Here is an 18,410-nt window from a genome sequence, read left to right on the forward strand (position 1 = left end):
TTCTAGTCCTGTCTTGGATATATGAAAGCTGGCTGGGTGACTTTGGGTCAGTCTTTCTCTCTCAGCTCGACCCCCCTTACTGGTGTGGGGAAAACAGGAGGAGAAAAGAGTATTAGCTATGTCCGCCACCTTGAGTTCCTGATAAAGTAATAAAGGTAGATGAAAAATCTAACAAATAAACAATTTATAGGCCAAAGGCTCCCCCTTCCCACCAAAGAAATGGGTGAAAAAAGGATGAACAACGGGAACAGCGAGAGCATCCCGACAGACTACAGAATGTTAAAGCTGGGTTTAAACCCGGTAGAGATGTCAGTCCCAGGACGGCCTTACTTAAGCCAATCTTGAAACCTCAGGCTTACCTCCCACATGGGTTTAATTCCTTCTTTGAAAAGATGGAAGTCGCTGTGGCCTGTCAGGTCCCCAGGACGGACCATGTGGCTGTAAAACCGCCAGAACTGTTCCACCTGAAAGACATGCATTGATATGTTTATTTAGCACACGGCATAGCATAGATATGGAGGAGTGGTGCGGCAGCCTGTAGGTGGAGCTCTAGCCTCAAAATCAGGAGGCTGTGAGTTTCTTCCTAAATAGAGGCAGCTATTTCTCTCTCTGGGCACAATGAGAATCTATCTGCTGAACAAAACTCCACATTGGCGACAGGAAGGCATCTGGCCAGGAAATACTCTGCCAGCTCCATTCCGTTGCCCAGATTCCACCCCGCAAGGGATTATGGGATCGTTAAAAGATGATGATAGTATACATATGGACTTGCAATAGATACAAGAAGTCCTCGACATACGACCACAATTGAGCCCAAGATTTCTAATGCTAAGCGAGACAGCGGTTGAGTGGGTTTTAGCCCCATTTTACGACCTTTCTTGCCACAGTTGTTACGCGAATCGCTGCAGCTGGTAAGTTAATACAGGTAGTTCTTGACTTACAACATTTTGTTTAGCGACCATTCCAAGGTACAACGGCGCTGAAAAATGGCGACGTGTGACCATTTTTCACACTTACGACCATTGAAGCATCCTAAGGTTATGGGATCCAAATTCAGACGCTTGGCAACTGACTCATATTTCTGACTGTCGCAGTGTCCTGGGGTCCCGTGATCCCCTTTTGCGACCTCCTGAGAATCAAAGTCAATGGGAGAGCCAGGTTCACTTAACAACTGTGTTATTAACTTAGCAACGGCAATGATTCACTTAACAATGGCGGCTAGAAAGGTCGTACATTGGGGCAAGGCTCACTTAACAAAGGTCTCACTTAGCAACAGAAATTTTGGGTTCATTTGTGGGTCGTAAGTTGAGGACTACCTGGATTGGGTTCACTGTAGGGGCAAATGATGCTCTTATTTATTTGTCTTCACTTTTGTCATCAGCAACGATTTCAAAAAAATAAATCTAATCAGTTTCCATGGTCGGAGAAACTTAAAAAAGCCAATATGCACAACTCATATCATGACCATAAGTTACTGACTTAAGATAATCAAAGAGGAAATGTTTATTACTATTTATTTTATTTTATATTTTATTTTATTATCTTACTAGTGCTGATTATCCGGGTATTTATTTATAGGGGGGAAATGTCCCGACCAAACGTAATTTCTAATGTTGGATTTTCCCTCTTACCAGAGGGAGCCCCCTTGTGGAGCCGTTACCATGGCAACTCCACTGAGCTGCACAGTAGAAACCATTTTAAGGCAGTACGGTAGAAGCCATTTTAAGGCACAACAGGCTGTATCTTAACAGAAGACACACACTGAGGGGTGTTAGAGGTGTCTTACCCCTCAGTATTTTTTTCCAGAGAGTAAGTCATCTGTGTACCAAGTTTGGTTGAAATTGCTGGAGGCGTTCCAGAGTTATGCTGGAACATATATATACACACACACAGAGCCATTAATATGTAGATAGATTTTATCTTAGTTTATCTTTATCTTTTATTTTATTTTACTGAGTTTAAAGATTACACCAAGCACCAAGGAACAGTACAATCTCCTCCATAATTTGGACTAAAAACAGCCCAAGAAAAAGGGAACAAATCAACATTATTATTATTATACAACCCACATAAAACACTGGAAATTAATCAGCTGTTAATTGCAGTCCCATTCGACAAACTATCACAGAAAATCTGGCTGCATTAAAACAACCATTCTGTTACCCCAATCAGGCAAAACGGTAACAGATGCAGAATTCATCTGGTTTTTGTAAGCATCACCATCAATCTATGATTAGAATCTCCATAAAAATCACAATACGGCTGGGTAGGAGCAAATGACTGAACAGTTTAGGGCCACAAGATTTTGGTTCTGTAAGTATCTACACAACCTTCCTGGATCTGCCCTCCGGAACTGGATTTCCGGGGCCTGGGGAAGGTTCTGATGGATGCTCAGCATCGGACACAGAGAGAGAAAGAGAGCCAGGGCCATTCAACATTTCCCAGCCAGCAGAGAGGCAGCTGCCTTTGGAGCTATGAGTGAGGAGGAAGAACAGCTGGGGCCTGTTCCAGATGCACATATGCAAAGAAGAGCCACAAAGAGAATTAGAGGACTGGAGGCTAAAACATATGAAGAACAGTTGCAGGAACTGGTTATGTCTAGTTTAACAGAAAGAAGGACCAGGGGAGACATGATAGCAGCCTTCCAATATCTCAGGGGTTGCCACAAAGAAGAGGGAGTCAAACTATTCTCCAAGGCACCTGAGGGCAGAACAAGACGCAATGGGTGGAAACTAATCAAGGAGAGAAGCAACTTAGAACTGAGGAGAAATTTCCTGACAGAACAATTAACCAGTGGAACAGAAATTGCCTCCAGAAGTTTGAATGCCCCAACACTGGAAGTCTTTCAGATGTTGAATAGCCATTTGTCTGAAACGGTATAGGGTTTCCTGAGAGGGTTGGACTAGAAGACCTCGAAGGTCCCTTCCAATGCTGTAATTCTATTCTATTCTATTCTGTTTTCTATTCTATTCTATTCCATTCTACATGTTACTACTGCTCTATAAAACTTTAGTAAGGCCACATCTGGAATACACACATCCAGTTTTGGTCGCCACAATGTAAAAAATGTTGAGACTCTGGAAAGAGTGCAGAGAAGAGCAACAAAGAGGATTAGGGGACTGGAGACTAAAACATATGAAGAACGGTTGCAGGAACTGGGTATGTCTCGTTTAATGAAAAGAAGGACCAGGGAGACAGGATAGCAGCCTTCCAATATCTCAGGGGTTGCCACAAAGAAGAGGGAGTCAAACTATTCTCCAAGGCACCTGAGGGTAGAACAAGAAGCAATGGGTGGAAACTATTCAAGGAGAGAAGCAACTTAGAACTAAGGAGAAATTGTCTGATAGCAAGAACAATAAACTAGTGGAATGGTTTCTCTCCAGGAGTTGTGAGGGCTCCAACACTGGAGATTTAAAGAAAATGTTGGACAACCATTTGTCTAAAATGGTAGAGTTTCCTGCTTGTGCAGGGGGTTGGACTGAAAGACCACCAAGGTCTCTTCCCACTGTGTTATTCCATTAGTCTGAATCCCAATCAATTCCCCAAAGGAGGAAAAATGGGAGAATCTAAAGAGTCCAGAAGGGATATATACTGAGCTCTCCAAAATGAAGAGAAAAATGAAACGTGACTAGGATATGCATCATAAAAAATAATAAAAAAAACACCTATGAGATAAATCTTCAGAAAGTATAGAAATCCCGTCAAGAAAGGTAAAGCTCTAAAAAAATGCTGAGGTTTGCAAGGGATACAAAACCAATATAAAAGATTACTTTGGATATGTTCAGGATAAGAGACTGCGTAGATCCACTGCAAGGAGAAAAGGCAAATCGGTGAAAAGGAAAGAACTGCTTAAATCATATTTTATGTCTGTCTTCTCTCAGAAAGGAGATGTAGGAGCGGTGAGGAGAGGATAAGGGTTAATTGAAATGAACATATCCAGATGGATTACAGAATAGGGAAGGAAGGAAAGCACAGGACCACTTCTAATAAACTTTGAGCATTCCTGAAAGATGTAAAAGGTAAAAAATAAAGGTTCCCCTTGAACATATGTGCCAGTCGTTCCCGACTCTAGGAGGCGGTGCTCCTCTCCGTTTCAAAGCCGAAGAGCCAGCGCTGTCCAAAGAAGTCTCCGTGGTCATATGGCCGGCATGACTCAATGCTGTTCCCTTCCCACCGAAGATGGTTCCTATTTTTCTACTTGCATTTTTTACGTGCTTTCGAACTGGCAGAAGCTGGGACAAGTAACGGGAGCTCACTCTGTTGCACGGTGCTAGGGATTCAAACCCCAGAATCCCTAGTGCCATGCATGATAGCAATATCTCCGGGGCTGCCACGAACAAGAGGGAATCCAGCTATTTTCCAAAGCACCAGAAGGCACGATAAGAAGCAATGGGTGAAAAACTAATCAAGGAGAGAAGCAATTTAGAACTAAGGAGAAATTTCCTGACACTTAGAACAGTTAATCAGTGGAAAAGAAATTGCCTCCAGAAGTTGTCAATGCCCCAACACTGGAAGTCTTTAAGAAGATGTTGGATAACCATTTGTCTGAAGTGATATAGGGTTTCCTGCCTAGGCAGGGGGTTGGACTAGAAGACCTCCAAGGTCCCTTCCAACTGCTATTCTATTGTATTTTGGGTGCTTGACAGCTGGTTCATGAATAGTTGCAGTGTCTTGCCATCATGTGAGCATGTGGGATCCAACGGACAATATTTTTGGGGGTGGACTCTCTCCACTCAAGGGACTGAAGTCCATCAAATCAACAGTCTGTCTGTCTTTGTGGTTTTTCCACATCAGCAGCGAACAGAAACGGAAGCAAATTCAGATTTTAACAGGCACCTTCTCCAAATAATCTGCTATGCCAACATTTTCCTATCTTTTGCTTGTGGAAAGAAGTCACGTTTTGAAAAGGTTTAGGAGCCACGAGGAGAGGAACACGAGGCTCCAAAGACCCACAAGATGATTCACTGAGTCATCTGCAGAGGCTTCATTACCCAACGAGATAAGCAAATGTTATTAGAAAACAATCTCTGAGAAAACAATCAAGCTCCGAGGGCATCAAGGTGTCCACTGTTCAATCCTGAGCATTCTAAAAAGGACATACATTCAGCAGCCGAATCAGAGGAGAGGGAGGAGGTGTGGGAGTCAGGGCCAGCATCAAGGCAACCTGAGATCTCTGAGGGGGGAGAGGGAATGGAGCGGGGCAGAGAGAGAGGGAGAGAAGGGGGGGGGGAGTCTGATGTCAGGCCTGGAAGCCATCTTTTACCTTTTGGACTTCAGGCCTGCTACATTTTCTACTGTGGGGAAATGGGAGGGTTTTTTTTTTCAGGGTGTGGTTGACATGTAGCCATAACAACATTCTTTCTCATAAAGTCAAGGCCACCTTGCCCTACAGCTGCGATGAGGTGACTGGGAGGCATCTCCTGGTTTGGATTGGACCATGGGATGGATATGAGGGTGCCGGGAAGGGGCTTGAACTTTCGTTTGGGTGGTGAAAACCTGGAAGCTTTCAGATTCGGGTTTTCCCAGGTGTGCCAATTTGACATCTCTAATAAAATGGAACTTAGAGGAACTTCAAGCCTCGGAGTCTTCTTTCGTTGAGGGGCATCTTACTTGGCATCCTGACACCTGGGCCGTCCATCAGCCCTCAGATAGAGAGTCAACAGCCCCCAGGTCTGGAGGTGGCTGATCAGGAAGAGGAGGAACAGCTGGGTCCAGTGCCTGATGTGTGGATGTGCAGAAGGCAAAGGAGAGGAGAACAGTGGAAATCTATGGGCCGGTTCTTGGGATGGAAGAGCCACCACTGCTAGCCCCACCCTAGCTCTGGGGATAAAAGGCAGGGGGCGGAGATGGATAGATGTGGCAGGCAACTATTCATCTCCTGGCTGGAGATACTTGTTAGCCTGCGGTGAGAGAGAAACTTTTTGCCAAGGCTGTCGCCGCTCCTAATAAAGGAATTCTTTGAATTAAATACAGAGGGTTTGTCATATCTGGGGAGCTGGGTCAGAATACCACCCACCGAGATTGTTGGGTTGTAAGTATAGGTCCTCGAGTTACGATCACAATTGAGCCCCAAATTCCTGTTGCTAAGTGTGAGTTTCTTAAGGTTTAGGCTTGTGAAATAGCCAGAAGAGTTTTGTGTCACAAATAGGATGTGAATTTTCAGGAGAGATTGATGTGATCAATTCAGCTTTCTCTTGTGAACAGAAAGACACAGTCAGTATCTGCTGGCCGTCCAGGAGAGTCCTGCTGCCCTCTAGGGACCAAATCTTATTTCTGATTAAATCTTTAGAAGGTTGCCAGCTAAACCTGTAAAGTAGTTACATAACCTTCTACTTCTACTGTCTAACGTGGCATTTCGGTGAATCAAACTGATTTGGCAAGATTCTTTCTTTCTTTCTTTCTTTCTTTCTTTCTTTCTTTCTTTCTTTCTTTCTTTCTTTCTTTCTTTCTTTCTTTCTCTCTCTCTCTTTCTTTTCTTTCTTTTTCCTCATCTTGCTGATTCAAACTCTCATCTCGCCCATAATACAAACTACCAACCTCAAATTACAAGTTCGATTAGTGACCGATCAAAGTTACAACGGCACGGACAAAGGTGACTTAGGACTGATTTTCATACTTACGACCTACTTTTGAACTCATGTGATCAGAATTCGGATGTTTGGCAACTGCTTCGTATTTATGACCGTTACTGCGTCCCGGGGGTCGCGTGATCCCCTTTTACGACTTTTTGACGAGCAAAGTCAATGGGGAAGCCAGCTTCACTGAACAACTGGGTTACTAACATCAACTGCAGTGATTCACTTAACAACCGCAGGAAGAAAGGTTGTAAAGTGGGGGAGGGGGATGTCTCACTTAACAACAGAAAATTTGGGCTCCCTTGTGTAAGTCAAGGACTATCTGTATCGTGTATCAAAATACATTAATATATATTTATACTTACATCTACACAAGAGAAACCTGAATTGATCAAACCAATCTCCTCTAAAAATTATCATGTTAGCGACACATCAAAAGAAACAAAAGTTGTTGGACTACAGAACCCATCATGTCTGATGGGATCTGTATAGGGTGATTATATAAAGCTAGGGCTGAGAGGCTGTGGAGTTGATCAACACAAAAGCACAAATTGCCTGGGCTCGCCGCAGAAACATTTCTTTGTCAGCTAAAATAAAAATTTACAATTTAAATAAAAATGGTAACGCAACAAATAGAACTTGGATGAGAGCACGTTTTACCCATCAATTTAACATTCATTTATAAAATAAAATGGAGCATCTTGCACAGATAAAACTCCATAAAAATGACAGACAAAGGAAAAACACTGAAGAAGTACCTTTTAATAAAAATTAGTTTGGCTGAAAAGATGCTGCCAGACTCCTGATTATTATTATTATTATTGCAGACTAATAGAGCTCTTCTATATCTCTGTAAGAGAACCCCTTTTGCAATTAGAAGCAAGGTTAATTAGATAAGTTGGTCAGCTATGTAAGTTGGGTTAAAGGTAAAGGTTCCCCTCGTAACATCTGTGCTAGTTGTTCCTGACTCTAGAGGGCAGTGCTCATCTCCATTTCAAAGCCAAAGTTACAGCGCTGTCCAAAGATGTCTCCATGGTCATGTGGCCGGCATGACTCAACGCCAAAGGCGCATGGAATACTGTTCCCTTCCCACCAAAGGTGGTTCCTATTTTTCTACTTGCATTTTTCACCTGCTTTCGAACTGCTAGGTTGGCAGAAGCTGGGACAAGTCACGGGAGCTCACTCTGCTACACAGCGCTAGGGATTCGAACCGCTGACCTTTCTGACCGACAAGCTCAACGTCTTAGCCACTGAGCCACCTTAGGTTAGGTTATGTAGTGCTTTATATGTGAGAGCCAGTTTGGCTTTGTGGTTAAAACACTAGTGTAGAAACCAGGAGATGGTGAATATCTATGGAGATGCTCGGTCCTCCATGTCATGGTTGTCCCAATGGTGCTTTTGTCAAGAGGCAACTGGAGTTTCTGGTTTTTCTTTTGAAGACGTTTCACTTCTCATCCAAGAAGCTTCTTCTGCTCTGAATGGATAGTAGGGAATGGAAGGATTGATACTCCTTGCAGACAGCTGGTCATTTGCATCCTTTTAGAGGGTCGTTGAGGCCACTTGGAGGTTTGTCTGTCTCCTCGGGTGACCCTCAGGATTCATATTCCTTGCAGACAGCTGGTCATTTGCATCCTTTTAGAGGGTCGTTGAGGCCACTTGGAGGTTTATCTGTGTCCTCAGGTGACCCTCAGGATTCATATTCCTTGCAGACAGCTGGTCATTTGCATCCTTTTAGAGGGTCCTTGAGGCCACTTGGAGGTTTATCTGTGTCCTCGGGTGACCCTCAGGATTCATATTCCTTGCAGACAGCTGGTCAGTTGCATCCTTTTTAGAGAGTCATTGAGGCCACTTGGAGGTTTATCTGTGTCCTCAGGGTCACCAGAGTGGTGCAAATGGGCCTTCTTGGAACTGCTGAAAGGACTGTGTTGTCCCTTCTGCTAGATGATGTTGTGTGTCCCCCCGCCCCCGGTTGAGAGAGGGCCGTCCAATTTGGAGATAGATGGCCTCTTTGACCCGCTCTGTGTCCAGAATGTGGACTTTGCTGTCTTCTATTCTCCACCGTCCAGTCAGAGCGGAAGAAGCTTCTTGGATGAGAAGAGAAACGTCTTCAAAGATAAACAGTCCAGTTGCCACTTGAAAAAAAGGACCTTTTGGGGCAACCATGAGGATGCTGCAATGGTGGTGTGTATGAAAAACGGCCATACGTTGCTTTCCCTCCTGTTGTTGTAACTTAGAATGCTCACTAAATTAACAGTTGTAAGTCGAGGACTGCCTGTATCATAAAAGGAGACTGTGAGATATAAGCAATCTGACCTAGCCTGGGAATACAATATATAAATTGTCTCCAGGGTCTGACTTTCCCTTCTAACCAGTAATGGCTCACTGGAGTCTCATCTTGGAAGAAAATGCTTTATATCTAGGGCTGGTATAGAATAAGAGATGGAAGGGACCTTGGAGGTCTTCTAGTCCAACCCCCTGCCTAGGCAGGAAACCCCATACCGTTTCAGGAAAATGGCTATCCAACATCTTCTTAAAGACTTCCAGTGTTGTGTCATTCACAACTTCTGGAGGCAATTTCTGTTCCACTGACTGATTGTTCTAACTGTCAGGAAATTTCTCCTCAGTTCTAAGTTGCTTCTCTCCTTGATTAGTTTCCACCCATCGCTTCTTGTTCTGCCCTCAGGTGCTTTGGAGAATAGTTTGACTCCCTCTTCTTTGTGGCAGCCCCTGGGATATTGGAAGACTGCTATCATGTCTCCCTTGGTTCTTCTTTTCATTCAACAAGACCTACCCAGTTCCTGCAACTGTTCTTCATATGTTTTAGCCTCCAGTCCCCTAATCCTCTTTGTTGCTCTTCTCTGCACTCTTTCTAGAGTCTTCGCATCTTTTCTACATCGTGGCCACCCAAACAATCACAACATATCCCTTACTTTTTTCCTTGGTGCGGCTATCCCACCCATTCGCCGGAACCACCCGACCCCAAATGCACTCACAGAGGCAAAGGTGCCGATTTGCTTGATGTTCTGTTCGTAGCTCTGAGAGCTGGTGGGTCTCCCCGGTGTCCGTCTGGAGTACCAAAAGGTATAGTTATACTGCAGAGGGTGCTCAGCCGGTCCTGGAACTGCAGCCTGCGGGGTGAAATTCAAACCCTCATTTTTATCCTGACGCCTTTTCTCTCTCGAGAGAGAGACATTTTCGCAGCATTAGCAACCTGCCTGGCTCCTGCAACAGTTTTAGCTTCATTTTCCTCCTCAAATTCCCTCTCTCTCTTAATAGCTTGAAACAGGCCATTAGTCTGCCAGAAATTGACTATATTTCAAGTCGGAGATTAGGGGCTTTGCTGGAGGTTCTCCAAATTGGCAACAGGCGGGGATTCCTGAGAGGTCTTTTGCGTTCTTTCAAAGTGCCTCGTTGCACAGGGCCAGTTCGCGAACTCTGCTTACAAGCCTTTATGTGCCTCTGGTCGGAGGGGAACAGCTCTTAAATGAAAACAACCTTGCGAGGAGGAGGCAGCAAGGAGTTTGTATCCCTGTCTTGGCACAGGGAGCAGATGGAAGTGAGTGGCTCTAACAAACCCCACAGGTTTTTGTTTTTTTTAAGCAAACCACGGTTAAACACGCGGCTCGGTTTTTAGATTTCCTGAATGTCGGAAGTACAACTCCCACCTAATAAATGGGGAATCACAAATAGCAATAGGAGTAGCGCTGAAGATTTATATACCGCTTCACAGTGCTTTTACAGCCGTCTCTAAGCAGTTGACAGAGTCAGCATACTGACCCCAACGATCTGGATCCCCATTTTACCGACTTCAGAAGGATGGAAGGCTAAGCCAACCTTGAGCCGGTCAGAATCGAACTCCTGGCAGTGGGCAGAGTTAGCATGCAATCGCACTTAAGACTTATATACCGCTTCATAGTGTTTCACAGCCCTAAGCGGTTTATGGAATCAGCATACTGACCCCAACAATCTGGGTCCCCATTTTACCGACCTTGAAAGGATGGATGGCTGAGTTAAGCCTGAGCTGGTCAGGGCTGAACTTCTGACAGTGAACAGAGTTACCCTGCAATAGCAATAGGACTTAGACTTATATACCGCTTCCCGGTGCTTTTACAGCTCTCTCTAAGCAGTTTGCCGAATCAGCCGCTTGTCCCCAACAATCTGGGTCCTCATTTTACCGACCTCAGAAGAATAGGAAGGCTGAGTCAACCTTAAGCCAGTCAGGATCGAACTCCTGGCAGTGGGCAGAGTCAGCTTGCCCTGCTGCATTCTAACCACTGCACCACCACGGCTCAAGATCTGCTTTAAATTCTTTTCGAAAGCGTACTAAGGTAAATGTAAAGGTTCCCCTCGCACATATGTGCTAGTGGTTCCTGACTCTAGGGGGAGGTAGTCATCTCCGTTTCAAAGCTGAAAGTCAGCGCTGTCCGAAGACGTCTCCGCGGTTATGTGGCCGGTATGAGTAAATGCCGAAGGCACATGGAACGCTATTCCCTTCCCACCAAAGTTCGGTCCCTATTTTTTTACTTGCATTTTTTACGTGCTTTCGAACTGTTAGGTTGGTAGAAGCTGGGACAAGTAATGGGAGCTCACTCCATTACATGGCGCTAGGGATTCGAGCCGCCGAACTGCCGACCTTTCTGATCGACATGCTCAGCGTCTCAGCCACTCCATTCCCAGGGGAAGAATACTGCAAATCTCTATTCCCACCCCACTCCAGGGGAAGGATACTGCAAAATCTCCATTCCCTCCCCACTCCAGGGGAAGGATACTGCAAAATCTCCATTCCCAGGGGAAGGATACTGCAAATCTCTATTCCCACCCTATTCCAGGAGAAGGATACTGCAAAATCTCCATTCCCTCCCCACTCCAAGGGAAGGATACTGCAAAATCTTCATTCCCAGGGGAAGGATACTGCAAAATCTCCATTCCCCACTCCACTCTAGGGAAAGGATACTGTAAAATCCCCATTTCCTCCCAATCAACTGGGACTCAGGAGGCAGAGAATAGATGGGGGTGGGGCCAGCCAGAGGTGGTATTTGCCGATTCTCCAAATTTCCACTACCGATTCATGAGAACCAATCAGAACCGGCTGAATACCCACCTCTGATGCATGCCCTTCTAATCTTTCGCTGAAGCTCCTGCAAATCTATCAGACTATGATCCGGGAGCTGGTTAGAAGGGCTCAGGGTTGCAATATCCTATGATTTGGGGGAGCACCAGTTTGGGTAAGAAGGATCACCTCCTGAGCACTGTAATCCACTCTGAAAACCACTGGAGCGGGTGCTCTGATCTAGTCTCTGGACTAGAGAAAAGACAGGGACCTACCTTTCTCTTGGTGCTGTTTTGGGATTTGTCCTTATCGTTTTTTTCCTTCTCACCATCTTTCTGTGTGCTGTTCTCTTCATTCTGGTCATGATCGCCACTGTCGTCATCCTTCAAACTACCAAAAGAGAAGAGAAAAGAAAAAAAAAAAAGTAGCTTGAAAGAGAGAAGTCCTGCTTCTGCTTCGAGGTTGAAAAAAAAAAGCCTTTGTGACTTTGAGTTCAGATCAGGGATGATTGAATAAGCTACCCAATGTCACTTATTTGGCTAAAAAAAAAATATTGAATAAATATGTGTGTTCCGGTGATACACGGAGTCGAAGCCAAAAAATAATAATTTTGTCTGATGGCCTCAGATATTTTTTTTTTAAAAAAAATCAGGATTCCTGAGTAAGAGGGAAAGCACCAAGTCCTGCTTCTCCTTCAAACTTCTTCAAACTTTCATGTCAAATTATTTCCCAAATGCCAATGCTACTGCGGGGAGAAACTGCGAACGTTCTCTTCTCAAGGCAGAGAGAGTCAAATTCACAAGCCTCTAAGCCAGGGGGTCTCCAAACCTGGCAGCTTTAAGACTTGTGGAATCCAGCTGGGGAATTCTGGAAGTTGAAATCCACAAGTCTTAAAGCTGCCAAGTTTGGAGACCCCTGCTCTAAGTAATAATTTAGCTATCTGTCTCAACTTTATCCAAACTTTTTATTTATTTATTTTTAAGTGCGGAAGAGAGAGATGAATGTGAAGCACAGAGATACAATCATGGTTTTTTTGAGAAACCTTTTTCCTTGGACCAAGCCGAATGGTTTCTCTCCCCTGGTTATATCAAGCAGCATTTTTAGTTTCTCCAAGGCAAGAAAATACCCATCACCGTGAGGGAAGAGGTGGAAGGGAGAGGAAGGAGAGATTGTTTTAGCATAATTCCTTTTTAAAAAAAAAAAAAGCGTGGGCCAAGGCATTCTTTGCAAGATGTTAATTTCACACAGGTGACAATTACATGCCCAACTGGGAAGTCCGGTGGAGTGAAAGGGGGGGGGGGGGGAACAGCTCTACTCAGTGGAATCTCTACTCAGTGAAAGCTTTTTTCACTGACCTTCGTAACTTACCTAACAGGACTTTGAGAATGACAAGGGGGACTATATGTCCTGTATTGAGAAAAACAAGAAGAGTGAATGACAATAATAACTTCCGCCAAAGAAGAGTTTGTTCACAGTCACTGTCCGAGAGGTACACTAATTTGTTCCCACAATCCTAACAAGTGGAGTTAAATTTAGAGATTGGCCTTCATTGGGAGACAAAATATTCCATCTAAGCCTCTTCCACCCCAACCCCCAACTCCACTCTTCTTCACATGACTCTTATGGCTGGACCTGAGAATGCAAACTGGGCTAGCTGCTGATTATAAATTATTAAGATAATGATTAAGTTAGGTTTTTTTTTTAATCAACAAGCTTCTCCTTTTATTCTAAAACAGGGGTCTCCAACCTTGGCAACTTTAAGAGTTGTGGACTTCAACTCCCAGAGTTCCTCAGCCAGCTTTGCTTATGGACTTCAACTCCCAGAGTTCCTCAGCCAGCTTTGCTTATGGACTTCAACTCCCAGAGTTCCTCAGTCAGCTTTGCTTATGGACTTCAACTCCCAGAGTTCCTCAGCCAGCTTCTTATGGACTTGAACTCCTAGAGTTCCTCAGCCAGCTTTGCTTATGGACTTGAACTCCCAGAGTTCCTCAGCCAGCTTCTTATGGACTTGAACTCCCAGAGTTCCTCAGCCAGCTTTGCTTATGGACTTAGAGCTGGGAGTTGAAGTCCACAAATCTTAAAGTTGCCAAGTTTGAAGACCTCTGGTTTCTATCAACATTATGGCTGTTGAATATTTTGCCTGGCATATACTTTGCCAGGAAAAGAAAGAAAGAAAACTCCCTTCAGACTTAAGTCAATTGGGAGTAATAGAAAGGACTTTAAAATAGGGCAACACCTGCAAAGAATACCGTAGTTGGCTTAATTATTATGTGGAAGTTGTAGTTTCAACAGACAGAGCTATAAAAAATCTCTTTGATGCACAATAGTTATTAAGAAGAAAAGATTCCTTAGCAGCTGTTACCCCTAAAGGCAGGGGTGTCAAACTCGATTTCACTGAGGGCTGCATGATGGGCGTGGTAAGGGGTGGGTGTGGCTATGGCAGTCATGGCACTGGATATTGGGGGGGGGCACCTGTGGTGGCCAACTGCTAAGGCAGGACTTCCCTCAGCTCCTCACTCATTCTCATTATAATGTCCTTCCTTCCTCTTCTTTTTCCTTCCCTCTTCATTCTTTCTTTCTTTCTTTCTTTCTTTCTTTCTTCTTTTTTCCTTCCCTCTTCGTTCTCCTTCCTTCCTTCCCTTCCTTCTCCTTTATTTCTTCCTTCTCTTCTTTTTCATTCCCTCTTCATTTTCCTTTCTCCTTTCCTTCTCTTCTTTTTCCTCCCCTCTTTATTTTCCTTTCTCTTTTATTCCTTCCTTCTCCTTCCTTCTTCTCTTTTCCTCCCCTCTTCATTTTCCTTTCTCCTTCCTTCCTTCTCTTTTTTCTTCTCTTCCTTCTCTTCTTTTTCGTTCCCTCTTCATTCTCCTTTCTCCCTTCCTTCTCTTCTTTTTCCTCCCCTCTTCATTCTTCTTCCTTTTTCTTTCCCTCTTCATTCTCCTTCCTTCCTTCTCTTCTTTTTCCTTCCCTCTTCATTTTCCTTTCTCCTTCCTTCCTTCTTTTTTCCTCCCCTTACTTCTCCTTTCTCCCTTCTCTTCCTTTTCCTCCCCTCTTCATTTTCCTTTCTCTTTTATTCCTTCCTTCTCTTCTTTTTTCTTCCCTCTTCATTCTCCTTCCTTCTCTTCCTTTTCCTTTCTTCTTCCTTCCCCTTTCCTTCTTTTTCCTTCCTTGCTCTCTTCCCATCTTCCCTTCTTTTTCTTTGTCTTCCCTCTTTCCCTTTCTCCCTTTCCTGTCCATGCTTGTATGCTCAAATGCAAATAGGGAAAACAATTCTCCATTTGTTTTGTTTTTAGTTTGTTTTGCATGCCCTCTGCCAGCAAAAATAGCGTGCAAGAGGGGGGGGCACGCACAGCCCCCCATGCCCCATTTTTGCTGGCAGAGGCACCATGGGCCTTTGAGTTTCACACCCCAGCCTTAAGGTATTTAACAAGGACCTGGAAGAAAGGAGCTGGGTTAATGCCAGCCAACATAAATATTGTTAATTAAGCGAGTCACTTTGAAATAAAGCAACCTTTGAGAGAAGCCTGATTTGGGTGTCTGAGAATCCCCATAGACAGCAGGGCTGTAGATTCACCCAAGACCAGTGGTGAAATCTAAAAAATAATTCCCACCAGTTCTGTGGGTGTGTGGCTTGGTGGGGATCACATAACTGGGTGGGCATGGCTAGTCATGTGACTGGGGGCTCAAAAGACAGAAAATCACTTTAACAATGTCTTGCTGGAGATGGGGGTTGGACTAGATGACCTCCAGGTCAGTGGTAAAATTCAATTTTTTTTTACTACAGGTTCTGTGGGCATGGTAGGGGAAGGATACTGTGAAATCTCATTCCCTCCCCACTCTGAGGCCAGCCAGAGGTGGCATTTGCCGGTTCTCTAAACTACTCAAAATTTCCACTACCGCTTCTCCAGAACCTGTCAGAACCTGTTGGATTTCACCCCTGCCCAAGACGCTCTTTATGGCCAAGAAAATGACAGGAAGGTCCTTGAAGGGAGCTCTTGAAGGCTGCTCAGGGGCAGGAAGGAGCTGCAGAGATCCAGGACTTGAACCCAGGCCTTCTGGCAACACTCCCTGCCTAAATGGTTTGGGGACCAGGTGATCTGAGGGACTGTCTCTTGCCGGTCACATCTACCCGACCCACCAGAGCGGGGAGGCAGGGAATGCTGCAGGTCCCATTTCCAAAGGAGATACCCCTGGTGGGACCCCGCGGAAGGGCCTTCTCCATGGTGGCTCCCTGTCTCTGGAACATCATCTTCCTGGAGATTAGAACAGTCCCCACACTAATACTCTTCCGAAAGGCGCTGAAGATCTGGTTCTCCCAGCAAGCCTGGGGAACCCAGAGCAAGATGGAGTCCACTCAATGCCTCGTGCGATCTGCTGTCGCTGGGGCAGGAGGTGATTTTATTACATCCATTTATTTGATTGTTTTATTAGTTTTACTGTTTTTAGATGTGTGTTTTTTTTAATATTCTGTAAGCCGCCATGAGTCGCCCTGGACGAATAGGCGGCAATATAAATTTAATGATTAAAAAATAAATGAATAAAAGCTGCCCCAGGCTCGGGAAAATTGATCCCTCCAGACCCTCTGGCAGCCGTCCACCTCCGGGGACTCCAAAGCTGCCATGAGCCCCAGCCACATTCACAGTCCTTGACTTGAAACTGTTCGCTTAGAGACTGTCTGAACTTACCATGGGGCTGAAAAAAGCCACCAATGACTATTTTTCACACTTATGACCGTTGCAGCATTCCCCCATGGTTGTGCGATTCACATTTGGACGCTTGACAAGGGACTCACGTTTATGAGGGTTGCAATGTCCCGGGATACAGATAGTCCTCAACGTACGACCCCAATTGAGCACAAAATGTCTCTTGTTAAGTGAGACCTTGCCCCATTGTACGACCTTTCTTGCAGCGGTTGGTAAGTGAATCACAGCCATTAAGTTAGCAGCAAGGTTGTTAAGTGAATCTGGCTTCCCCCTTGACTTTGCTTCTCAAAAGGTTGCAAAGGGGGGAATCCCGTGACTTTGAGAGACAGGAACGGCCATAAATATGAGTCAATTGCTAAGCGTCTGAATTTTGATCACATCACCCTGGGGAGGCCCCAAAGGCCATAACTGTGAAACATAAGTGCCTTATTTCAGTGACGTTGTGACTTTGAATGGTCACTAAGTGAACAGTTGTAAGTTGAGGACTACCTGTATTATGATCCTTCCGACAAGCAAAGCCAGATTCCAGTTAACAACCGTGTGACAAATGCAACAATTGCAGCGATTCACTTAACAACCGTGGCAAGGAAAGTCGTGGGCATTTCTTACAACAAATTTCTCACTTAGCAACCTAAATTTGGAGCTCCATTGTGGTCATACGTTGAGGATTCCCTGTATGTTCATGGAGAAAGTCAAGGCTGCCTTCAGCCATCAGCAATGAGAGAGAAGCCCCCCACCCCCCCTCCGCGGCTGCCTTTCCTTGGGGTGAGGTTCGAGTGCCCCGCTAGGATTTCCTGCTGGTCTCCCTTTCAACGGCTCCTGGGGAGGAGCTACGATCCATCATCCCCTGCCTGGGATAGGTCTGCCTCTTTGGCATCCGTACAGGTAAGTCCTCACCTTACATCAGTTCCTTTAACGGCCGTTCAAAGTTACAACAGCACTGAAAAAAGGTGACTTATGATCGATTTTTCACACTTACGACCTTTGCAGCATCCCCACGGTCATGTGATCAGAATTGAGGTCCTTGGCAACTGCCCCGTACTTACGACCGTTGTCATCGTCATATTTATGACACATGTTGTGTCACGTGTGACTTTCCGCTAAGTAAAGTCAACGGGGGAAGCCAGATTTACTCAACAACCCGGTGACTAACTTACCAACGGCAGTGATTCACTTAACAACCGTGGCAAAAAAGGTCGTAACATGAGGCAAGGCCTCAACAACGGAAATTTAGGGTGTAAGTCGAGGACTAGCTGTACCCTCCCCCACATTTCGTTAACAGCTGCTTTGACATTCCTGCCTGGCTTCCGGATTTTACTTATGACAATGAGGACTAGAATCTTGGCTCTGGCTTGAGGAAGCCGAAACCTGTCATCGGCTCGAAAAAAAAGGGTTTTAGAGTCTTTGGGAGGCCGGAGGTATTTCGGTGAACCCCGCTTTCCCCTCCACCCCCCCGCTCTGGGGACCAACTGCGCACGCGCCGTGCCCCCCCCCGCTCCGACCGGGAGGCCGACGCGACAGCCTCCCCCGCGGCCCTGTCCCGCAATGCCGCGGCGGTCCCGATTCACTCACGCGTCGAATTTGTTGTTCATCCTCCTCGCTCCGTCACTCGAAGCCGCTTCGTTTCCCCTCAGCCGCACGACTTCCGTTCAGCGGCCTGCCTCTCTTCCATTCGCCATCCTCCCCCCCCTCACTTCCGGCCCATCGGAACCTTTGTCCTTAAGGCGGCGGGTTCTGCCCGGCCTGAGGAAAGCGGTAGCACTCCGGCTGACTGCGAAAGACTTTCTTGACTGCGGCACTCTATGATGATTTGCTTCTACCTCTTGTCGTCCCTCTGGCTGCGAAGTCTCGTAGAGCAGAGAAATAAGAGGAGCCGCCTCCGTTGAGCGGATAGGCTGTTTCCGGGCTCGCGTTATTTGAAAACCTGAGAACCCCCCATAGGAATCACGGCAATGCGCAACTCTTTAAACCAGGTTTTGCGCTACGTGGGAAGGGCTTGTAAACCTAAAAGGCTTAAGTGTGTCTTCAGAAGTTGCTGGCTTTCCAAAAGAGACTGGATGGCCATTTGTCTTGAAATGGTATAGG

General features: G+C 45.4%; 1 protein-coding gene across 3 annotated transcripts in view; it reads right to left on the bottom strand.

Moving 5' to 3' along the window:
- The window catches only part of EIF4E2 (eukaryotic translation initiation factor 4E family member 2), a 45,173-nt gene extending 27,145 nt beyond the window's left edge, over positions 1 to 18,028 (bottom strand). For 2 of the 3 annotated variants that reach the window (XM_087725078.1, XM_087725077.1), the window contains exons 1-5: positions 17,898 to 18,028; positions 12,994 to 13,032; positions 11,901 to 12,015; positions 9,569 to 9,703; positions 360 to 464 (exon numbers count right to left, since the gene is read on the bottom strand). In XM_087725078.1, the coding sequence (XP_087581204.1) occupies positions 360 to 464; positions 9,569 to 9,703; positions 11,901 to 12,015; positions 12,994 to 13,032; positions 17,898 to 17,917 (414 nt within the window). In that variant the 5' untranslated portion in view covers positions 17,918 to 18,028. The remainder of the gene's footprint in view (positions 1 to 359; positions 465 to 9,568; positions 9,704 to 11,900; positions 12,016 to 12,993; positions 13,033 to 17,897) is intronic. The other variant, XM_087725079.1, reaches the window with a different exon arrangement.
- Between the last annotated feature and the right edge of the window lie 382 nt (positions 18,029 to 18,410).

The sequence above is a fragment of the Thamnophis sirtalis genome, unplaced genomic scaffold (genome assembly GCF_051295495.1).
Source record: "Thamnophis sirtalis isolate CommonGarterSnake01/CBP01778 unplaced genomic scaffold, rThaSir2_p1.2 scaffold_11, whole genome shotgun sequence".
In the NCBI taxonomy this organism is placed as follows: domain Eukaryota; kingdom Metazoa; phylum Chordata; class Lepidosauria; order Squamata; family Natricidae; genus Thamnophis; species Thamnophis sirtalis.